Raw genomic sequence first — 25,811 nt, 5'->3', positions numbered from 1 at the left:
TTCTCTTTTCGAAAGCGATGGCCTTATGAGAAAAGCAAATAAGCCAGAGCTTGCAAAAGCGATCTTTCTGGCTTGCGGGATTGAGACTCAGTCACCCTCAAGACCTGCTTCTGCGTGTAACATCGTCTTGGATGGTGGTTCTCTTCTACATCGAGTTCCAGGGAAGGTAGGGTCAACCTTCAAAGTCATCTTTGCTTCATACGTCCATTACGTACAAGCAAGGTACCCTAGTGCGATCGTTGTGTTTGACGGATATGAAGGTGGTCCAGCAATCAAAGATGCTACCCATTTACGTCGAGCAAGGATGGTTGGCCGCCAAGTCTTTTTCACCGAAGAGATGACCCTCTGCATGAAGAAAGAAGAGTTTCTTTCATGTAAGACAAACAAAGGACGTTTCCTGAAGCTGCTCGGCAACCATTTGGAAGCCGTTGGTTTCCGAATTTTCCACTCGGAAGGAGACGCCGACGTTCTGATTGTAGAAAAAGCCGTAGAAGCTGCTAGTCTTACAGACACAATCGTGGTTGCTGACGATACTGACATCTTGGTTCTTCTGATCAGTCGATCAGATTCGCGTTCCGGGCGTTTATATTTCTCACCTGAAGCTAAGTTTGGCGGTACTAGTTCAGCTTGGGATATTAGTGAGATGAAGCAGAAGCTAGGAACAGATGTCAGCAATCTGATACCGTTCTGTCATGCCGTGCTGGGTTGTGACACAACCTCTCACCTTTACGGAATAGGAAAGGGCAAAGCCGTTCAGCTGCTACTTTCCAACAAGAGTTTCAGGGACAGCGCTGCTATATTTGGCGACAAGCTCGCATCGCTTGACGATATTGTGGCAGCAGGAGAGCGAGAATTGTTGATACTGTACGGTTGCCCTGATGTTTCGAACCTGGAAACTGCCAGAAAGCTAATCTTTCACAGAAAAGTGAGCACTGCCACCACTTTCGTGCATCTACAAGAACTGCCACCGACTCAGGCAGCAGCGAAGTACCACTCGCTACGTGTCTACTGCCAAGTTCAAATCTCGCTCGGGAACCCAGTAGACCCTTTACGCCTGGGATGGAAACTGCAGGATAACGAAGTTTTTGCGCCAATAAAAACAGATCTCCCTGCCGCTCCGTCTCAGCTGCTGAAAATTATCAAATGCTCGTGTCGTATTGACGGCTGTGATAGTGAAAAGTGTACCTGTAAGAAAAACGGACTTGAGTGTACTATAGCCTGCCGTACCTGTAAGGGAAGCTCGTGCAACAATTCGAAGTTTCAAGAAGAAGAACTTAGTGAAGAAGAATAACAGTTAACTGTGATGTTGAAAAATCTAGTTCCTATATTTTGATGATGTGCAATTTTTATATATTTGAAAAATAAGATAAAAGCTTTTCTCTGAACACATTAAGTTAGAACCTACCTTGTTTCATGGTGTTTGGCGCTGAGGTGTTTCGTCATTCCTGTTTATTGTTGTTTAGTCTTTTTTTTTTCTAAGCCTTTCGTATACATAGCCAAATAGACTAAAACGCTGGTAAGATTTTTTTTTCCCCAAAGACACAGTTTTTTTCCCCATTTTTTTTTTTTTTTTTGCTGATAAATATTTTTCTTTTGGTCAGGTAACAAAATGAGTATCAGAAATGAATTCAGAGCCAAAAGCTGATCTAAAAAGATGTGTAGAACATTATAGTTTACGTTTTTAAATTTTTTTCCTGGTTTTTGAGAAAATAAATAAAAAAAAACATAAAAAAAACAATTTCGCATCGAGCTAGAGATTTAGATTTTTGATATGTTGTTAAGCATTTTTTTCGGTCCGGATGGTGAAGAAACCATTTCTGTACCAATTTTTTCCTGGTCAAAACTTATTTTTCTCCTACTATTAGTACTCTTTGGGCTCTAAAACTTTCAATATTTGCAATTTACGCTTTGTTATTTCGGCTCCCCCTCTCTTTCATTCTCTCTCTCTCTCTCTCTCTCTCTCTCTCTCTCTCTCTTCTTTCTCTTTTAAGTTTTTAGTTGTTTTTTGTTTATTTACATATATCTATATATATATATATATATATATATATATATATATATATATATATATATATATATATATATATATATTATTTTTTTTACTATCTTTAACTCTTAAATTAAAAGGGTATTGTGTTAGATTTTTAGGTAGCAAAATTAAGACGTCTGGCATTCAAGGGAAGAGCGATGAAGAAAGAGGTTTGGAGGCTTGCAGGATGATCCTGTCCCACATTCCTGCAGAAAATGATAATTTTCATGCAAGAGCGATCTACCTAGGTAATGCCTTTATGACTTTCGTAGATCTTTTCGGTTTACAGATCTTTATAGTTACAAATAGTTTTTATGCTGCTATTCACTTTTAGAAAATTTTGTCGTGTTCTTTCTTTCTCCTTTAATTATTATTGCTAGCCAAAAAGGCCCGCTTCGTTGGCGTTTTTTCATCTCTCTCCGCTTCACGCTTGTTATCGTGACGTTAATATACCCTTCACTCGGTGCTTTGGACCATTTAAAAGAGAATATCTTTTCAACTTGTATAAATTGAAGTCGTAAAAACAAACACACCTAAATTTCTGTTATTATAACTAAAACAAATGCCAAATGTTACCTAATTGTTTAACGAGACAAACATTGGCGTGTGATGTCATACAATCCGTACAGCTTTGAGCTTACAGACATAGCCAATTACTTTGCAAACCGAAGAGGTTGCAGAGTTTTTGCCTAGTAAGAAGTTGGCCATACCGCCTTTTTGTAGCCTTCCTAGGCTAGCTCGGCCCTTCGGCCCTCATGTATGGCCCCCACTTTTTTGGATCCGGGGCTTTTGCCTGTGGCCCTTGCAGTTGACTATCGCTTCCCATAGACAATGTGTCTGAATCTTCACGAAAAAATGTGTGCCGAAATTTCCTGATGGCGTTGTTTTAAACTACGTAAAGGCGCAATCACTTTTGTCTTTTTCTCTTTACCTCTAATTTAATTGAAAATCCATATACAAAAGAAAAAAGAGCAATTACACTTAAAGCAGTAAGAAAAACTTTGTTAAATTGTATACTTAAAAGAGACAAGACAACGAAGAAAAAAAAATCAATCCAGTTAAATATAAATCAAAAAAGAATTTAATATAACTTAGATTTAATTATTAAATTGGATCTGGACATTTAAGAGATAGTAGCTCGTTATACATAAAATCAAATAAATTCTGCAATGCTCATTTATGATGAGAAAAGAACCCCTTCGCCTTCAATCGGATTCAATATAAGTCTGCGTGTGGATTTTAATTTAACATTGATTTTTATTCCACGAATGTAATTCTCATCCAAATGGGAAATATTTTCAATATTTATACTTTTACCGATGAAGAAAAATCGCCTAACGTTCGAGCTCGAACCCATGACTCTGATATTAGAAGTATGATGCTGTACCAACAGTGCAATCCCGGTTGCTTTTGTTGGTTTTTATACCTTTATTGCATTTATATTTCAAAATAAATGGGACTTTCTCTGTTCTTAAGTTAAGCTGCTATTCAACACACCTCATGATAAGTACATAGCCTACACAGGAATGTATTGTTATTTGGAGGGGGGGGCACATAATTTTGGATGAGGTATGGGAACTTGAAAGTTAAGAAACGCCGAGTTATGTGAATAATCATGGAAATTGTGCTGAGTGGTGGAAATAGTCCAAAGGTCGCATTCTCTAGCGTGCGTGCCTTGTTTATTTTAATCTTGATTCGATGAAGAAAACTCAGTCAAGTAAACCTTTCAGAAAGAAAAGCCTTTATTAAAATAAACGTTTGTTTGTGGATAACCTGTATGGTAGACCTACGACAAAAGATAATTTGGTATGGCTAATCTTAGAGATAATCATTTTTAACCTATAAAAACCATAAAATTGTTCATGTTTCCTTTTTTCAGTTTAAGTACAGTACCTTTTAACTAATAAGCTAACACTAATAGGCAGTTTATATGCTGCGCAGTTTATTATAACATTAAATATATAGTATAATACGCATTGTGTATGTATAGTATACTGTATAGTATGCTGTGTATTACCTTGGACCTTAGTTTTTCCGGAGCCACTGGTCGCTCATAGGGCATCGATGAAGCCTCTCCAGTCGTACTAAAGCGGTGCTGCAGTGGTAATGTCTTCTATTCAGGTACTAACGATGTTTCAGCTGTCCTCTGATCTCAGCCAAGAGTTCGCGGTAAGGTGTTCTTTGCACGACGTCATGCTCTGCCGCTTGGTTTCCAATGGCATGCTGTCCTAGGAAGGAAGCCTCCTTTCATCCGGAGTATATATTCTAAATATATCCACCTCTTCTTCCTTTGAGCAGTATTGAGGGAATGGCCCATTCTACTGTGGATGCCAGAGTTACTGACTTTCTGTTGCCAGCCTATTCCTTAGCCGCGTGTTTCGAATGCATATTTATATGCTATGTAATACTACATGCATATGTATAGTATATATACACTGTATATTATACTACATATATAAGTTTATAGTGTATTAATTAAGCATATATTAAGCACGATACTGTACAACAGATAATAAACTAGCACTATAAGGCAGCTTTCTGTGCTTTGCAACTAGTATCTTTAAGATGTTGGTGTTTTGTTCTTTCACTTTTCCACAGTTAAATGCACGACAATACTTTTATTATAGGTATGATGGTGCGACGAATCATTAAAGCCCAGCTAGATCCAAGTTTTATTGATGATCGGGACTATATTGGTAACAAAAGAGTGGAGTTGGCTGGCTCTTTAATTGCGCTAGTTTTTGAGGATTTGTTCAAGCGACTGTGTCAGGACATTGCAATGCACGCGGAAAAAGTTTCGGGTGCAACTATGGCAACTTCTTTTGATGTGTCTGAGTTCATTACCAAACAGACAGTATCTCAAGGCCTTATATTTGCTATAGGAACGGTAATCAACTTAAATGATCATGAGTGTTTCTTTCATTTTCTCTCTTTTCCTAGACGGGATACTGTCTGTGGTATCAGTGGGTGCTATTATGTTGAACAAAGCGGTTATAAAACTATTATAAGATGGTTATAAAAACTTACTTTTGATTTTTTGGCAGTATTTGATATTTGTCTTTTTTTTAAAGAATGAAGTGCAGTGATGATACATGTTTCCTGATTGACTATTACTTTTCATTATTTTCCTTTTTGAGAATAAATAGATTTTTCTTTTTCTAGTGTGGGAGACATGATGGGCCACTATTTGGAAAATATAAATAGCGACGAAGACCTGTGGTGGGAGGACGCCCTTTATTACGCGAAAGGCATTTTTTTTTTTTTTATGGATTACTTTTTTTGTAGCATCCGGTGGTTTTGGTTCGGCGGCTATTTAATCTTTTTAAAAAGGAATATAGGTGACTTCTAAGGTTAACAGTAAATTTTATTAAAGATGTCGTCACTGAGAAGGAGTAGAGGCGGGGTTAAACAACAACAAAAAAATTCAAATAAAATGAAGTGCAGCTATATTATGAAGCTTAGTAATTGGCCTCATATATCTAAGGGCAAATCGAAAGTGTTTCATTAATTCTCCCTCTATTTCTAGACGAGAACTGTCAAAACTAAGTTCTAGCGAACGATTTTATTTCTTTAATTTTAGGTAATCTGAGTGAGTGCTATTATGTTGACCGATACTGTTATAATATCGTTATAACATGATATTAAAAAGTTTCTAGGTTTATTCTAATTACAAAAATAAGCATGAAAAACACCCAATTTCATTAAGACAATATCTAAAAGCCTCAGAACGTTACAAAAACTTTGTAAGATGGTTATAAAAGTTAATTACGATTTTTTTTTTTAGGTTTTTTGATATGCGTCTTTTTTTTAGAATAAAATGTATTTTTAATTATAAAGCTCAATAATTAACTTCCAGATTTATTCTAATGAAAAAAACAACAAAATAAAACGGTTTCCTTAAGACAGTATCTCAAGGTCTTATATATGCTGCTTATATTATGTAGCTCAGTAATTAACTTTTAGGTTTCGCTGTAATTGCAAAAAAGCATATAAAACTTCCAATTTCGTAGATGATATAAATATTCGTGCATGCAAGGCTGAGCTGTGGAACAAGGCTTAATTTTGGCTGTGTTATGATTGAAACGCATAATGTAAATAGAGGCTGAAGTGAAGAAAATATGTGTAAATACTCCAAATACTATGGATCAGATTTCAGTCAGTGTGTGTTTTTTAACTAAATTTGTACGGTAAAGAACTATGGTTCTGACATCGTTGGAGTTGGAAAGTCTGATTTTGGTTCTTAACAAACAAACACAACTTAGAAACAATAGAGAAATTTTCTCAAGACAGTGGAATTCAATTCAGTGAATATTTTGGCCCTATGTGTAAGGGCCGTCTTAAGCACAACACACACACAAAAAAACACCATATGTATATATACCATACATATATATATATATATATATATATATATATATATATATATATATATATATTTATATATATATATATATATACATACATATATATGTATGTATATATATATATATATATATATATATATATATATATATATATATATATATATATATATATATATATATATGAACTTACATTAAAATGCAAACTTTAAAAATAAAAATGTTTTGTTTCAGTTCAATGTTTAGTTCAACAAATTTCTAGTAGGACTGATAAATAAAATGTTGTGAGATGATAAATTCATTCAAATGAAATAAAATAAAACAGTTGAATACAAGATTTCAAAGCTAATCTTCCTTTATTGGCAGATAGCCTAAAAGGCCTTCTAGTAACGGGTTCAATACTATTGTAAATTGGTTTAGTAAAATATTTTGTTAGATCATTTTCAATTAAATTTCAGTATAAAGAATTTAGTGAATATTCCCCTAAGTCCCTATTTAAGGAAACACTATTATTTATTTTGAGACTAATTACGATTGATTCCCGAATCACCTGTTTTATTCCCAAATCATTACTAATGAGAGAAAAATTTTCAAAAAGTATTGTGTGGCTGGGATTATTAGATATATAGCAAGCTAAAGCAGAATCATATGAGTTATTAGAACTATTAGAAATTAATGCTTTGTCTGTGTCTTCTTTATGCTGGTGTAGCCATTTTTTTAGATTCTAATGAGTTCTGCCAACATAGTAATTGACACCATCGCATGGTATTTAACGGCTACACCAGCATAAAGAAGACATAGACAAAGTTTAAAAAAAACATTTTTAGTTTTAAAGTTTGCATTCTAATGTAAGTTCTTATATATATATATATATATATATATATATATATATATATATATATATATATATATATATATATATATATATATATATATATTATACATATATATTGGTGTTGTGCTGAAAAAGGCCCTTGGACATAAGGCCGAAATATTCGTTTCATTGAATTCCACTGTTTTGAGAAAATTTCGCTGTTGTTTCTGAATTATGTTTGTTTGTTATGGAAAGGCATTGTGGTCTTTGTCGCTATTTTTGCTATTTCTATTTTTGCTCTTAATTCAGGGGAGTTAGGCTGTTCGATTTTTGACAGGGGAAACTCCCTTTTTATAACATTATGTTAGTTTTCTACTTTTTCTGGTTGTGTTGTTTATTTTATAATCCTACTGTTTTATTTTTTTTTTCTCATGTTTCTTCTTCTTTTTAACGATCTAATTTTGCTTAAGACTGATGGAAGTGGCATGCCTGTGATTCCATTTTGGGACAAACTGTTATTGCTCCTTTTTTAACGAGGGAAGTGGGGGGAGCTGCTTTTGGACCGGTAGGGGATAGGGAGTTAAATTTTATATGGTTTTTCGGGCTTAGGGAGAATTCCCTAACAATAATCGTAGCTCAGCTGTCTCATCGTAAAAAATGTAGTTACCAGGAGGACTATATAAAGAATTTCCTTTTAGGGGTAAATCATTTGGTCATATAATAGGCCAGCAAAAAATACCCATTTAACTATCATTTTAGTAATTGAATAAAAAAAGAGAATAAATCTATGAAAAGTGGAGAGCAAATTTAAAATTAAAACGTTCATAAGCTAGCGTATAAAATTATACGCTGAATCAGATTATGCGAAAAATTATACGAGGATTCAGAGCCATTCTTGGTAATTTTGAAAAAAAAAATCATCTGATTTTCCTGATTAACTTTAAAAAGAGATAGTACAATGAAAAAAAAACAACATAAAACTAAACATTTTAACCTTCAAAATATGAACAGTTAAAAAAGTCTAGCCTTTGTGTACTGGTTACTAACTTTGGCGTCTGAGGTTTGTTTATTCAATCTCCTTTTTTTGCATATATTAACAGATATTATAGATAACTTATAATATCTCAATTAACAAATAATAGTAATTGAGTAATTTTGAAACAGCAAAAAAGTTTCTTTTGTGTTTCTTAGATCTGTGCAGCACGGTCATCGTGATAGTGATTCGTTTGTGACAATTTTTTGTAAAATTTCATTTCGATTTACAATTTGATTAACCAGATCCATAACTAGATATCCCCCCCCTCCATTCCAAAAACTTTGATTTTTAAAATTCATAAAAAAACATGCCCGAAGCGACCCAATAAATTATTAATATTATTGATATATATATATATATATATATATAATAAATTATTATACATTAATGATAAATTAATGTACTTCCTCTTACACTTATAATTATTATGTATCGTTTCTTATATCAAATATTTATTTTATTTCTTTTTATAGGGTAATTGGATTATTGGGCGATTTGGTATGCACAGAAAAGGTGTAAGCCAAGTATTGTCAAGATTTTCTTACATATCTATGCTTGGAATGTTGACGCGTGTCAATTCACAGTTTGAAAAAACTCGAAAAGTTGGAGGTGTCAGATCCCTTGTCGGGTCACAATGGGGTGTTCTTTGTCCCTCAGATACACCAGAAGGAGAAGTAAGTCTATGCTGAAAATACTGATAGTTTCTGAGTCCAGCCTGATTATTGAAGGTTGGATATAACATAATTGGTCGTTTTGTTAGGAATATTGTCTCTATGGAAATGTTTTTTAATTATGAAGTAATTCACGGGATTATAAATCTTTGTATTAAAGAAAGCAGTGGGATATTTAGGTCTTACTTTGACGCCGACTTGGTGAGTTACTTCCGTATCAGGATCGTATGTTGGATTTCGAATGTCTATTTTGTCGCCCTGTATTCTGAATAATTTTGTTGATCTCCTTGCGAATATATTTATCATTATTACTACTACTACTAACAACTCACCACAGCACCAAGCCGATTGCCATTTCATTTTTTCATATCTACCCTATTGCATGTACCTAAAAGTTGCACGTTTCATTGTCTTTTCTTTTGCCCTTAGTTGTGTTGTCAGGCCATATTGTGTCCACTATAGAAATTACCTTTGTATTCTGGTGTACAAAGAGATTAATTATTAAGTATAATCTGCAACACATTAATTATATGGTTCGGATTTTCAAAGACATTTACTTGTTTTTACTTTATTTCCTTTTTATTTTTACTATCTGTGTACGCTATTTTCATTTATTCAGGATGTCCACTGAAGAGGGTGAGAAGTCAATAATCCAGTAACCATGAGTTAGCCAATTCTATTTAATGCTGATTGGATAATGGGGAGGGGGAATAATCAAATGAAATAATTTAAATAAAATGAAGTAATAATGAAAATCTATTTTTGGTTCTGGGTGAGTTCTTCGTCACTGAGTTGGGGGGGGGGGGGGTATTGAAAGACAACTCAGAATTCTCAGATAGCAAGCCTTCTAAAATGTTACACATTTAACATGTCAGGAGCAATTTGCGTGAAAATGTGTTGTTTGGGAAATATTCCTATTGAGGTTTCGAGCAATCAAACCATGGAGTAAACTGTCGTCGAGTTTCAATAAGAGTTAGACATACAAGCTAGAAAGCGAGTTAAGCATTCATTAAATAAGATAGCCGCTCCTCACAAAGTTGTAAGTGGTATAAAGTTAAGGAACCTACTCGATTTGCCTTAAGGTGGTAATTACTTCTATTTGACCATTAAATGCTTTAAGACTCTTTTTGAAGAATTTTTGTTCTTAAAAAAACCTTGGCTCATCGTTTTCTTTACATATATTTAAAATTATAGGCATGTTTGTTTTCCATATTAATTACTAACGTGTAACGTTGAGGATTCAACATGTAACGAATTCGGCCCTTTTGGGCTTGTGATAGCCGCTTTGTTGAAATAAATATTCAGATTCATAATGCTGAAACTTTAAATACGCAACGTTTATGATTCAAGTATGTAACATCAAATATAGGCTCTGGGAGTTTTCAAAAGTAACAAATGTAATAGGGGTTAGTACTTGAAATTTTGAGGTTTCTCTCGTGACCTCCTCCCTCCCAAATTATTGACATGTGCCTCTGTCTGTTCTAGAATTAGACGGAGTTTTGACTTGGCCTGTTTGGTAATAGATAAATTTTGGGTTGTATACCGAGTACATTTGAGGACATAACCCATTTTTGGTTTGTAAAGTTACTTCGGTGAATTTTCAAGCTACTTTACTCTTATGGTCTGAATGTTTGGATACATTCTTATGGACGATTCCCCGAATATATTTTCATTCAAAACGTGTTACTTATTCCCTGTAAATCCCAGGAACTTAACCTTTTGCTGGGGCTGCTATTTGAAATTTTTAAATTGCCCTTAGTGCCCCATTAACGAGGCATATGCACTATTGACAAGTCATACTATCATCTTTGCCGTTTAGATCAATCAAATTAAAAAGAATATTCGGTACTAGTGTACAGTTGGGGCAGTTGAGAAGGAAACGCTATGAAAACCTGGAAAACACTTTAAAAAACCTTAAAATACTTAATTATATCACTCCTAAATGCCCTTCAATTTACCCCCCCCCCTAATGTGCAAATATATAGCCCAAATTTTATATTTCCCATACATTTTGCCATATATCACTCTTTTCAAATTAATAACTGTAAGTTGAATTAACGTTGACGAAATCAAGGACCAAAAAATATATGGAAAATAAATAATTTAGACGGTATGATTATACATTATAGGAGCGGAGGAAACTGAAGTGGCTTATAGGAATGATATAAGTAAGTATCTTAGAATTATTCAAAGTTGTTTTCAGAACTTTACAGTGTTTCCTTTTCAACAGCCCTAAATCTACACTGATACCGAATATTTGTTTGGGTCCAATGCATGGCATATTGCCCCGTGATAACAGATATTGTCTATACCTTTTAGTTATTTTTTTTTTAAGATTTGAAATATTTTGCCATTTATGACTACATTAGCTTCATGAAAGAGGTATAATATCTGAGTAAAACCTTCAAAGTTCTTAGTGGTCTAGTAAGTTTAAATTATGTCTAATCGAACTGTTTAATGTTTTAAACTTCATCTAAACCGTTAAAATTCTTTTTGTGGCTCTTTTGTTGGTGATTGTAATGTTATTATGCATAATTAAAAAAAGTGGGGGGGGGGATAAGTTGATTAAGTTGATGATGATTACTATTAAAAGTTTCGTCTTTTTCTATTTTAGGGATGTGGCTTGGTGAAAAACCTTGCTCTTTTAGCTCATATTACAACCCCATCTGACGATAAGGAGCATAGAAGCTTGGTTAAGAGTCTTGGAGCCGAAGACATTCAATGTGTTGACTTGAGCAAACTTGGCAAAACTTATATGGTCCTTGTGAATGGTACATCTTCATCAACTATATTCTTTTATTTCCTATTTATCCTCTTTCCAATTCGAAATCTATGTTTGTAGCCACCTATGCAGGGCCTTATCCATGATTTTTAGTTGGGGGGATACAAAAAAGCCCTTAAAAACTCATCAAAAATATGTTTGTATGTATTTTTATTATTTAGGAAAATACTTCAGGGGGGGGTTGAAACCCCTTACCCCCACCTCTGAATACGGCACTATACCTGTGTTTAAATTTTGGGTTTGCGCCTACCATTTTAACCATATCTTTCCCATTGTATCTGCTGGCTGTTCCTAAGGTGCTCGAGACCATAGTGACAATTTTGGTCTATTGTCAGATAATCTTCTAAGCGTAAAACTATCACAAACCCCTATCAATAAATAAATGAAACTCAAACAAACAGAAATTAAAATAAATAGCCAAGTCAAACTCAAAACGAGCAAAAATCAACATGAGTACGGCTGATAACTCCTTTGCCTTTCTCAAGACCAGAACAAAACTCGTGCTTCACTGGAAAAAGAAACAAACAAAATGACCGAGGATTGTCAGTTTAATTACATATACTAACATTTCTTCCTTATGGTTTTGATAATTTTTCATTTATGAAAGTAAGAAAGCGAAAAACATTTCAAACGTATGTTGTTTTCAGTAAAGCGCAACTTTTGTTCTGGTCTTGGGAAGGCACAGGAATTATCAGCTCTACTCATGTTAATTTTTGTTCATTTTGAGTTTGACTCGGTTATTTGTTTTAATTTCTGTTCCTTTTGAGTTTCGTTTATTTGTTGATAGAGATTTGTGATAGATAGTTTTATGCTTGGAAGATTATTTGACTTTAGTTTTACTCATTCTTGGCTTAATGGAGCTCTTTATTTTTTTTTTCTTGAAAAACTTGTCTTATGGAAAAAGCTTTTCAATTAATTTCCGTTCGCTTTTTATTGACATATTCTTTTTCATTGACAAATTATATTGTATATCTTTTCAGTTTTCTTCAATAAGAATCCTTAACATGGGTTTCTATTTGTATGTTGGAGAAACTTTTCAACAATTTTTAATCCTGCCACAAACAGTATTTTTAAATTCCATTTTATAGCTTCTGAAAACTACCTGAAAAATAAACTTAATATCATTCCCAAAAGATTCTATCTATGCTCTTTGACAACCTTGATAAACTTACACTCTTTTTATTTATTTAAATTGTAAGAGCAGAAGAAGTAATAGTAGTATCTCCAAAAGTTTCACCGCCTTTTTATTCATTTTAAAGCAGCACTTAATTTTAAATCATAATGGATCAATTGCATAATTGTGGGGGGTGGACATGTCTAATATCCTAAAGACATAGTTGCTGGAATACCTTTCTACTATGCTAAACAAAATGGTTGTCACAAAATTTTGACTGGATGCGTTTCGAAAATGAATGGGCTTGAGAGAAGTGCTGCTTACCCTCCAATTTCTTATTACTCTTAAAAAAGATACCTGAGACTCGTGCTGTAATTGGAGTGCAAGGGAGAGGGCTTCCCTCTTCATATATCTAGTGAAGACATTTTAAATAAGTGAAAACATTTTAAATGTAAGTTGTTTTCAGTAAAGTGCAAACTATGTTCTGGTCTTGAGAAGGCATGGGGTTTGTCAGCCCTACTCATATTAATTTTTGCTTGTTTTGAGTTTGACTCGGTTATTTATTGTATGATTTAAATAAAAAAAAAAATACTTTTAAAGTTTTTTGACTTTTTGAACTTTAATAAATTAGAAATTATTAAAACTCTAACGAATATATATATCAGCATATGTATACTAAACTGACAATCCACAGCTATTTTTTTTTTCAGTAAAGTGCAAATTATGTTTTGGTTTTGAGAAGGTATGGGGGTTGTCAAAGATATATACCTTATGTGCCCTAAGGGCATAACTTACCTTGTGGTGTGGGGGTTGTCATCCTCAAATTAATAATTTCTGGTCCTTTCAACTGTGTTGAACGAAATAGCTATCTCAAAAATTTGATTGGATGTGTTCGGAGAAACGGTGGGCATGAGAGGGGATGTTTGTTGTCCTCCAATCACTTTCGACTATTAAAAAGGGCACTGTTCAAAATTTCTGTTAGATATATTTCGGGAAAATGCGATGTGTAGGGGGGGGGGTATTCATCCTCCGATCACTCTGAAAAGTTCTGATTACAAATTCAATGAGCCCCCTCCGAAGTTTATACTATAACACTTTCTATATATGCTTTATATGCCCCCGGGACATAACTTACAACTCTTACCCTGAGAGCTCTGTAGGGGCTGTCATCCTCAAGACATAATTTCCGGACCTTTCAATTACGTTGAACAAAATGACTATCTTAAAATTTTTATTGGATGTGTCTGGGGACATGGTGGACGTGGGAGGGGGGTTAGATGTCCTCCAATTACTTTTGACTATTAAAGGGGGCACCGGTCCTTTCAATTTTCAATTAAATGAGCTGTTTTGAAGTTTCTGCGACAACAAATGGCTATCTCAAAATATCTATCAGATGAATTTCGGGAAAATACGAGGTGTCTGGGGGGGTCTATTCACCCTCCGATCACTCTGAATCTTAAAAAGAGCTCTAGAACTTCGGGACTATTAATCCAACGAACGCCTCCGAAGTTTATACGATCACTCTTTCTGTATATATCTTATATGCCCCAAGGCATAAATTACAACCCTTGCTCTGAGGGCTGTAGGGGGTTGTCATCCTCAAAGACATAATTTCCTGATCCTTCAACTACGTTGAACAAGATGGCTATTTCAAAATCTTGATTGGATGTGTTTGGGGAAATGGAGGGCGTGGGAGGGAGTTTAGTGGCCCACCAATCACTTTTGACTATGAAAAAGAGCTCTTGCTGCTTCAATTTCCAATCGAATGAGCTCGCTTTGAATTTTTTACGACAACAAATGGCAAATTTGGCAACAAAATCTCAAAATGGCAACACATCTCAAAATTTCTAACAGATGCATTTCGGGAAAATGCGAGGTTGGGGGGGGGGTATCCACCCTCCGATCACTCTGAATCTTAAAAAAGGCACTGGAACATCTGATTTCCAATCAAACGAACCCATTCCAGAGTTTTTACGATCATCCGTTCTGTATATACCTTATATGCCCCTAGGGCATAACTTATAACCCTTGCCCTGGGGGCTCTGGGGGATTGCCATTCTTAAAGACGTAATTTCCAGACCTTTCAATTACGTTGAACAAAATGACCATTTCAAAATTTTGATTGGATGTGTCTGGGGAAATACAGGCCTGGGAGGGGGTTTAGTTGCCCTCCAATCGGTTTTGACTATTAAAAAGAGCACTAGCCAATTCGATTTTCAACCGATTGAGCTCTTTTTGAAGTTATTACGACAACAAATGACCATCTTAAAAAAAATTTATCAGGTGAATTTCGGGAAAATGCGAGGTGTGTGTGTGTGGGGGGGGGGGGTATCCAACCTCCAATCACTCTAAATCTCAAAAAAAGGCACTTAGACTTCTGATTAGCAATCAAATGAGTCCTTTATGAAGTTTATATGATCGCCTTTCTATGTAAAGCTTTAATTCCCCTAGCGCATAGTTTAAAACCCTTGTCCAGAGGGCTGTGGGGGGGGGGGGGGGGGGTTCGTCATCCTCAAAGACATAGTTTCCGGATCTTTCAACTACGTTAAACAAATGGCTATCTCAAAATATTGATTGAATGGATTTGGGGAAATGCTGGGCGTGGGAGGGGGGCTAGTTGCCCTCCAATCACTTTTGACTATTAAAAAGGGCACTAGCCCTTTCAATTTTCAATCGAAGTTTCTATGTTAACTTCTTTGATACGAAATGCCCTGGTCTAAACAAACAAAAAACAATAATAGTAATAATACATTGTGCCCACATCGATCTTTACGTAGGCAGCGCTATTGCGCTGCCTATGATATCGTATCTAATCAAGTACTTAGTATATGCCTGAAATTTAATTCATGGAAGAGTAGCTTAAGGGGCTCGGACTTATCCGTAGTATACACAAAGACAGTGGCCCATGGTTAGGCTTAATAAACATTCTACAAAAAAGTCATTTTTGAGTTTGGACGAGAATACTAAAATGGCTAAGAATGAAAATGCAAAAAAAGGTTTTTCTTTTCGAAGGTGATCCAAGCAGCAGGTTAACAAGGTGTAACGAACTAGGGTTGTTGGCGCAAATAGTTTTTCCTTTGGCATTTTTTTTCTTAAGAAGTGACTCTTCTTTTCACATTTTACTTTGACGCAGAAAATATTTTTGGTGTGTAAATGAAGTATTTTTACTGTAGTCTTAGGTTTGTTCAATACCTTTATTTATAATTTGGACTTGCTTATATAATTTTTTTTTTTTTGTTTGTCTGGATGTTGCTTTGAGGTGGTGTAGCCCTGCTAAAATTTTATAGCAACAATAATGTTCTGGTTGATATCAACATATTGAGTAGCAGAGTATTTTTTGCAGGGAAAAACAAAGATCCCACAGCCGAGCCGTGAAGCATATCCTGCCGCACAGAGTACAAAGCCGAATGGTTTTAATTGCTTATTTTTAACCAGAATTATAACCAGGTGATAAATTTGGTACACAGGAGACAAAACTCAACTCGAACGAGTGGCCTCAGGATCTCTAGTAGAGTTATGGGTCTAAAGTCGATAACAAAAATGTATATTAACCAGGCTCTGTTACACAGTAACAATCACTGGAATGGGCTCTCCAGGTTGAGGGGTTGTAAGATATAATTTTCTTGGGACCTAATAAGGGCCCTTGCTAGAGTTTAAGAAGCAATGAACTGACTGATTAATTTTCTCTATTTAATTTTAAATTTTAATTCGATTGCTAAAATGAACTGTAAATAAGAAAGCTTTGTTTTATGTTTCTTAAAAGCAATTTTAAAAAAATCTACGTAAATGTGGTTTGAGATTAAAAGTCTTTATTAATGTTGAAAAATCAATTCATTTATTAACACTATTGTTACACTAGCATGTACAATGAACATATTTAAGAACACTCACATGGGTGATGACTTTAAAGTATAGAACAAAAAACCATGTTTCCTATGTTTTCAGTAGAAAAAACAATTATTTTTTTCAAATGACAGTAAAGAGTGACGCTTAAATTTAAACACGAATAAAAATAATCATATTTATAAATACCCCTCTCAACTCTCTGCTGACTTTTTGAAAGTACTTTGAATGCTGTAGATATAACTTGTTTGTAATTGCAAGTACTTTATTTGCTGTTTTACCTTTGAGAACATATAAACTCGAAAATCTTTAAGTTTCAAAGCCTTCTGACTAAATTTTTTTTTTTTAGTTAGAGCCTTCATTCTTTCGGTACTGACATAAAAACTTCAGCAAAAGGAGTAGAGAAAAAGGTTGACAGCATTCCTTCTTATGTATAAGACAATATCTGTTTTGCCCTGGAACTGGTTGGCTGTTTTGTTTGGTAGCATTTTGCTGCTGTTCTACCCAAAACTGATATTTTATAGCACAAAATTGTAAAAGCGGCACCATTTTGGGGCGTGATATTTTGTTGCTTCAAAAGGACCCTAGAACGTCATATTATCGCTCGAATGAGCCTTTCTCCAAATATTCTAAAATAACTATTTCGATTCTACCATCATTGGAAAAAAAAAAAGAAACATAAACAAACATATATCCGTGATCTTTCGTTCAAATATAAACCTTTTTTCTTTCCTTTTTTGTAGATAAAGGCTTGAAAGCTCCACTCTAGTGTTCTTAAACGTGCTGAATTTTGTGGCGTAATTTCAATTAATATTGCTCTCGTTTTGTGGGTATTTTCCTTTTATCTGAATTTAAGCAGACATTTGTGTTTTAATAACTTCTTCGGCATAACTGCGAAAATAATGTGTTTTGCGTGTTTAGAATAAGCATGAAAGTTAACTATTAATGTACCTATTATTTTGGTACTTTCAGAGTCTATATAGTTTATCTTACTACAGAAAAGAGTCACTCTAGACTTACCGTTTATAATAATGGACATTTTGATATTCTGTGTTCTTTGTGAGTAATTATTTGATCAAGTTAGATTTACTGTTAAGTATATGGATAAACTTCATTACGAAGTTTCTTAAGTTTCGCCTAATAAGAAAAATCTTATAGTTTTTTGTTTACTATCGTCCATTTTCTATATTTGTAGATTAATATTTAACTTGAACTTAGGAACTATTTGTGGTTTCACAAGTAATAACTAGAGAATCTTGGCGTTGCTTGAATAGAACTGACAGGTGCTGCCTGGAGAGGTATGTACGATTCCGTACTATATTTGAGTAATCGCGGGATTCAACTTTTGTGTATATTTGGTTCTTCAAAATTCATATCTTTTTAGGATCGTTAGTAGCAGCTACAGATAAACCTGCAGCTTTGGTGAGAGCAATTCGACATCTTCGACGAAAAGGCTATGGTTCGCCGTTTGTGTCCGTCTATTTGGAGAACAGACATCGATGTGTTTACATTGCAACTGATGGTGGCCGTCTTTGTCGTCCTTATATAATTGTAGAAAATGGAAAACCCAAAGTTACTACTCAACATATTCAAGACTTGTCAAACGGAAAGATTACATTTCAGGTTGTTTTCTTTTTTATGCTTTGCTTGAATATATTTTCTAATCACTGATCATTGGTAAATGATTCAAGATTGTTGCTGCAATTATAAGAACTAGGTAATTTTTCAGATTAATCAGAAATTTCTACGTTAAAACAGGATGTTTCGTTTAGAGATAAATATTTTGCTTAATAAGTACTAATATTAACTAACAACAAGTCCTTAAAAAGACAATTATTTGACTTAAGGGTTGTTACCAAAAAATCCACATTTATGACGGAAAGATGTAAATTCCCTTTGTAGAGCATTTTATTCGTCATTGGTGGCTAGCGACTTCACTGCTCGACATTTCTGTTTACTAAGCATGTTGACCTTGAAAATACCACTTAGTAATCTTGATTTTGTGTCGCAATATTTTGTTTTACTTTTTTTATTGAGTTTTACGATTCTCTGTTGACATTAGTTTTTTTTAGCTTAAAGTTTATTGCAGTGAATTATCATACTCTATTCTATTCTGTGATTAGCTTGAATAAGTAAAAAAAAAATGTTAAGTCGCTTGAACGCCCGGACCGTTAATTTCAAAGCTGCCGTGCTGACTTAGATGTTCCAAGCAGCAACTACTCTCTGGGTGTTTATTATAACGGCTCAATTGAACCAATTGGGGGACATTACACATGTCCGGAATTTTCTCTATCATTGTCCTCTATCCGAAAGAAAAAAAATTTCATTGCTGTCCCGGTTGTCATGAAATGCAGTTTAATCAAGTAATCCTCTCCCAATTATCACTGTTCTTCCCTTAAATTTTTCGTCTTCAGTATTCTGTAGCCTTATATATCATCACTCTATGAATATTTTGCTTCCAACCAAAATTTATTTGATGTCTAAATTTATTACAATGACTCGTATCACTTTATAAAGGGTCTTTACTAAAGTTTTCTTAAAATCTTTAGTTACACCCCTTTATCAGTATCTCACCCGAAGTGTATTTGTAACTTACAAGAGCAGAAACTGGCGCTAGTGTCTTCGCAATCTAGTGTTTTTCATTTCTTCTTATTTTTGTCAAGCTTCACAGCTGTTTTCTTCGCAGCTCAGCCTTGGAGCTGAGATTAGGCACTTAAGTTGTTTTTTTTGTTTTTTTTTCGCGACACTAGTGCCGGTTTCCACTCTTGTAAGTTACCCATACTCTTTAATCTCACCTTTAACTTAGGTAGTGCTATATTACAAAGCTCACTTACCACAGTATCAGGACTTGTAGCCTTATTATTTTTCCAATCCTTTGAGATTATAGTGCCCTTTCTAACAACCGTTCCAAGTGTTCAATGATTATCTCGTTATTTTCTAAATCATTTCTTGCAACACGATCATATTTTAACATCCTCAAATTTTCAGCCCATCTCTCTTTTTGTATTTTTCAGGCCATTTCCATTTAATGCTACTTTATGACTAATTAACCACACATATCAGCCATTCCCGTCTTTAACTAGGGTAGTCTCGACTAACATGCTGATGATTTAAGCATATTAGTTGAAAGTGTTAGCAAAATGAATGAATTTTTAGAGGTTTTGCGAGTTCAGGGTGATAGAATATATTTGAAAATTAATGTTAAGAAGACTGAGTCACTAACGCTAGGAATAAGTGAAGATGAAAAGGTGACGTCGGGTAACGAAAAAATTGATCAGGTTGGCAGCTTCACTTACCTTGGTAGTATTATTAGTAAAGACGGTTGGAGCAGTGAAGATGTTAAAAGTAGAATAGCTAAGGCTCAGGGTATTTTTTCACAGTTAAAAAAGGTTTGGAAGAATGGGAATATAAGTCTGCAAACCAAGATTAGAATATTGGAAGCTACAGTGATGACAGTGGTCAAATATGGCTCTGTAGCATGGGTGCTCCGAAAAGCAGACAAAATTTACTAGATATTTTTCAGAGAAATTGCCTACGGGTTGTTCTGGGTACCCGACAGACTGACCGTATTTTAAACAGTCGGTTGTACGAAAAATGTGGGTCAATCCTGCTTTCTAGGGCTATAATGAAAGAAAGGTTGAGAAGGCTAGGCCACGTTCTGCGGATGAAGGATGACAGATTGCCGAAGATTGTCCTTTTTGGCCAACCATCTGGGGCTACATGGAAAGCAGGTCATCCTCGGCTGGGTTGAGAGGATGTCATAAATAAAGATTTAAAGGAAATGGGAACTTCCTGGGAGAGTGTAAAGTGGGAGGCCTTGTATAGGCTAGGTTGAAGGAGGAGCGTGCGTAGCTGTGTTGGCCTCAGGCGGCTTGGTGCTTCAGTGAGATATATGCAGTAGTAGTAGTAGTAGTCTGGACTCACCACATCCCCTGCATTTCGGGCCAGTTGATTCGACCTATCGAAACCCAAATGTCAAATTCAGTTTTTTGTTTTGTTAAGTCCCTGTCACTTTTTTTTATCTGACTATTATTTTGACTATTATTTATTTTTTAAAGGTTTACGTGGTATTCTAAAGTTGTGTCCGTTCATAGAATATTAAACTGAACATTATAACAAGGATTTCAATATATGATAATAGCATGGTAAAAGTGGCTTCTCAAGAATGTGTGTTGGACAAACTGTTCTTTAGGTGTATGAAGTTCTCAGGAGTAGACTAACAGCACAAATTAGGCTCCGACGTTTGTTTCTTAAGCTTCGCCCCTTTCCCTACTTGCAAGGAATAAAAGACGATTGGGCAGCAATCGCCTGCGTCATGATGTTTGTTTTTGGACTCCTCCATTATTTTGATGGTGCAGGCGACAGAAGGCTACAGTTTGACGATGTCTAGAAAAAGACGCAACGCTCTCAAGAACATCCCTTGGTGAACTTTGGCCGAAGAAGCTGTAGATGCATTGGTGCTACTTCATGCGATCACAGCACAAAGCCACCTGAGGTCAACAAAGCTGAGCTACGCTCTTCCTCCTCCCCCACTCTTCAGAGCTTCGCTCTATATTCCTTTTTATGAAGTATCCATTCCCATTAAATCTTTTCTTATGACCGCTTCCCACCCCATTTGAAGATGTTTTGTTTTTCGTCTTGCAATAGCCGGATTATCGAAACATATGGTTTTTGGTAATCTTTCATCCTTCATTGGTAAAGGATTACTTAATCGTCTGGATTTCTCTTTTTCATTATGGCACTAGAGAGTTCGATCGAACTGCTTTTTAGAGCTTAATCGCTGTAGCTTTTTAAAGAGCTCAGTCGTTCAAGCGATTGCCTAAAACTATTCGTGGACAGCTCCTCTTGAAACTCTACTGTATATTTTCAGATTTTCAAAAGATTCACAACCATACTTAATTAATTTTACTTATTTAAAAACCCGTCAAGAAAAACCTAAAAATGACCAGGGGTAAATAGAAAAAACGACAAAAACAAAATGAACATTTATATTAATGAAAAGGCGGCCCAAGCATGTACGTGGAGGCTCCACGAGAGATAAAAAAAATCACTTGTAAGTTGGACAGAACCAATAAACCGTAGGTGACTTGCTGTTTGCTTTTATATTTTTCACAAAGTTTCGAAACTGCGATTTCTGAGTATTCAGTGCTATATTTAGTGACTAATCTTGAGTTGCATGTCCATAGTGATGTGAGGAGCAAATATTTAGTGAAAGATAAAAAGTGCAACGGATTTTTCTTTATCAGTTTTAGTGAATACCTTCCAGAAAGGTGTAATCTACAGAATATGAGAGCGTGTAAAACGTCACAGTGTTGCCACAACTGGCGAGGTGACAACATTTTAAATGAAGTTCATTGGAAGCATTTTAAGCTGAGGAGGCATATATTCGGCGACAAAGAAGACGAAATATAAGATTTACATTCAAGAAGATTCAAGAACAGCATTGAAGAACAGCAACACTTTAAGGAATTTATAATAAAAGTTCTTGTGAATATTTATCTCGATTTATCAGCAGTCAATCCAATCAATCGTGCACCAAACCATCTTCTGGACCACACTGGTGGTTTTTTTTTTGTGGATGGTAAAGTCCTCCCTTCACAAGAATGCAGACGGTCTGGTATTATAATCTCTTTTTGGTAGTATTAAAGCTTATTCCAATAGGCAATGCATAGAACACCCCCCCCCCAAAAAAAAGTCCCCCCGGACTCTACCCCAAATACTACCGAAAATGTTCTGCGTCTTGGTTGGTAGAGCTCACTATCTCAAAGCTCACATGATGGGTAAAATTCAATGGTGGAAGTTGGGACGTTAGTCACTATCCATGATGAAAAGGAAAATGATTTTCAAGAGGTCCTTTCTAGGAGCTCCAAAAAAGGAAAAAACCTCCCCAATCAAAAATAATTCCCCTCCCCTTGCGCCAACTCCTCGTTCACAAAACCTCAGAATATACTTAAAATTTCTCCTGATAACCTCTTTGAGGTAAATAAGATAACGCTAATAAGGGTTGCAATCTTCAAATTGTTCAAATCGATGCTTTCTTTAAACATTAACCGTGATGGATATTTGCTAATAGCTCTCTGAGATTCTAAATCAGCAGACATACTACTTAATAAGCTTTTCTTTTACCCCTTGATATTGCAATGTGTGAGAGAATGTATCTGTAACGTCTGCAGAGCTAAATGCCATGATCATCGCATTAGAGCACCTCATGAATAATCAACCTTTGATTAGTAATTTACAAAATATTACAGTTTATTCTGACTCTGTCAAGCCTAGAGCTGCTGTCTTCAGCTTCTCAGTATAAGATGAATATACACACATTTCATCGTCTTAGCATTATTGATATTCTTGCTTCAAGAGGCATAAGAACTTACCTTCAGTATGGTCCAGGTCACTCAGGTATAACTGGTAACCATCAGGCGGATAAAATTTCAATTTTTTTTTTAGATATTGACCATCCAAGTGGAAGACTAATCCCCATTTGAGACATATACTGTTGGAGATATCAGAAGTATTGTTAAATAAGAATAATCCAATTTTATCTCCCATCCCCAGTAAGCTTAATTAAATTTACCATAGAATTCGGTCTGGCTCGAATGGGCTAAATTTCAGGCATTTTCATATCAGTGGCTCATCAAGTGGCTCAGTTCCCTCTTCCTCTCATTCCAGGTATTGTAATTTAAAAAAAAATTAAACAATTGACCATTGCCTATTTGAATGTAATATGCTGACGTCTGCACAGTATATCCTGCACTGTAAACTGTTAAAGTGCTTCAAGCACCACAAAACCTCACTATCAAATAAGAGTCTATCTGATTATACCTGCACATAGAGCTCAGAACTCAATGTTTATTTTATTATATTCCAACTCCTAGAATCAAAAGGTTTACTGAAAGAAATTTGAGCAGATTTAGGATAAATAAGAAGCAATCAATTCAGTAGCTTTGTTCATCTTACACAGTGAATCAAAAGGAAAAGGGCTCTATAATCTCGACTGAAAAGCCCTCTTTTGCTGAAACAGAAGAGGAAGACAAATGTGAACGATCAGAAGACTGCGAGGGTGGAGGAAAGAGATACCAACAGGCCTACCAATACAGTCAACTTTCTTAGTAACGGAGATAGCAAGGGACGTGGCAGTCAAAATGAATTACTTCTGATTTGTCTAAGTTTGTCGAAGTTCTAATTTGTCAAGTCAACTAGAGGTCCCAAGAACTTCTTGCTGCCCGGTTCTAAGCCGGCTTAAGGGTTTCACTGTAGACTTGAGGAGATGTGCTGGTCCCTGCCCTGCACTGGTATCCCGGACCATTGCTTTTCATGAGGCCAAAATAATTTCATTGATTTGAAAATTGGAATGCTACGACGCTAAAAAATAACTATTGTATCGACATTTTGACTGACGAATTCAGGTAATTCGAACTGGACTTATTAGGAGTTTCAGAAACGAATATCCCAGGAGGTAGGAAGCATGAAACCAGGTGATTTATAATTTGTCCACTCAGGCAGGAAGGATGGTATACACAGACAGGGAGTAGGGCTCATGATGAATAAGGAAGCTGCCAAGTCTGGTTTTGCTTGGAAGGCATTAATAATAGTATACTAATCGCTCATTTTATGACTAAAAAGTTCAGGGTATCAGTCATAGTAGTATGTACCCTTGTAGAACCAACTGACGGAAATACTAATGACTCAGATGAATTTTACTTACAGTTACTGGAGCAAATAGACAGGGTCTAGTTAGAAATATGGTGTTTTTATTAAGAGAGTACAATGCCCAAGTTGGTAGTAATAGAGTTAGATGGTATCCTAGCCTAGGTAAATTTGGTGTAGGAAAAGAAAACAGTAATGGCTGCAAACTGCTGCAATTTTGTAGGTATAACAATGTAGTTATAACCAATACTAAACTGGAGAGTTTAAGATTTGACTATGTGGAAAATGGATGGAATAATATAGGAAACAATTTGTGAAGTTGCTGATGGTGTCTTAGGTAAAAAAAAGTTAGGAGCGCAGCTAGGAATATTAGTGAAAAAGCTTTATGTCTAATAGACAGGAGAAGAAGCTTCTACAAGAATTATATGAGTGATATATCATATTAAAACAAACGGAATGTAAATAAAGTGGAGAAAGCATTAAAACATGAACTAAGGAGGTGTGAAGTAGAGGCCATGGATAAAATTGCCGAGGATATGGAAGATGCACTTAGACGGCATGATAATAAAATAGTGTACTGGCTTGTTAATAAATTGAGAAGGAATAGTCAATCCGAACATGTGCCAGTTAAAGATAGGAATGGGGCCACAATTAATGATAAGGAAAGAGTTAAAGAGAGATGAGCAGAATATTTTGAGAATGTGCTAAATCGAGATAGAGTGGCAGGAAAAGATGTAGAGGAAAATGAAAAAGTTTGTGATACTTTGTATGTGAAGGAAGATTTTTTTTGTGAGGAAGAATAAGCGACAGCAAAAGGATTGAAAATAACAAGGCTCCCGGTGCTGATAGTGTGGTAAATGAGTTTCTTAAATATAGTGGCTCTGGTGTTAGAAATAGGCTACTGAAGATTATGTATACAATTTTTGAAAAACCGGAAGTACCTGGCGATTTAAAAAAAAAACCTAATCAAACCGCTGTGCAAGAAATGTGATAAGAGTGAGTGTGGTAGTTATCGAGGCATTAGCCTGGTCTCTATAGGTAGCAAATTGCTTTGTAATTTGATGCTTTTTAGGCTGAGAGATGCTGTAGACAATGTTACAAGAGAAGGACAGTGCGGTTTTTGAAAAAGGTAGAGGATGTGTCGAACAAATTTTTACTCTTACGTTAATAATTGACAAGTGCCTGAGTTATGAAACACCTTTGGTCCTCAGTTTTATAGATTATGACCAAGCGTTCGATTCTGTTAATAGAAGAGCTTTAGCGAAGGTCTTATCCTTGTATAGTATACCAGACAAACACATTAAAGTTATTAGTGCTATGTACGAGAATAACACTGCTGCGGTTAAGGTAGGAAATGAGGTTAGTAGCGGGTTTCCTATTAACTCAAGATTTAATCAGGCGTGTGTTCTATCCCTTAAGGAACATTTTGTGTTCTTAAGGAACACAGGAATGGCAATGGGAGACCAAGGAATCAAATGGGGAGGAAACACTCTCTTGGAATTAAATTATACTGA

At 35.2% G+C, this 25,811-nt stretch overlaps 1 protein-coding gene across 1 annotated transcript in view; it reads left to right on the top strand.

Annotated features, from left to right (window-relative positions):
- Positions 1–25,811, top strand: part of LOC136042476 (DNA-directed RNA polymerase III subunit RPC2-like) — an 85,201-nt gene that overhangs the window by 37,506 nt on the left and 21,884 nt on the right. The window contains exons 6-10 of the mRNA XM_065727435.1: positions 2,141–2,277; positions 4,657–4,916; positions 8,714–8,914; positions 11,526–11,682; positions 18,035–18,273. Coding sequence (XP_065583507.1) covers positions 2,141–2,277; positions 4,657–4,916; positions 8,714–8,914; positions 11,526–11,682; positions 18,035–18,273 — 994 coding nt within the window. The remainder of the gene's footprint in view (positions 1–2,140; positions 2,278–4,656; positions 4,917–8,713; positions 8,915–11,525; positions 11,683–18,034; positions 18,274–25,811) is intronic.

This window comes from Artemia franciscana, chromosome 2 (genome assembly GCF_032884065.1).
Source record: "Artemia franciscana chromosome 2, ASM3288406v1, whole genome shotgun sequence".
Lineage (NCBI taxonomy): Eukaryota > Metazoa > Arthropoda > Branchiopoda > Anostraca > Artemiidae > Artemia > Artemia franciscana.
This window is presented reverse-complemented; position numbering and strand designations above follow the sequence as displayed.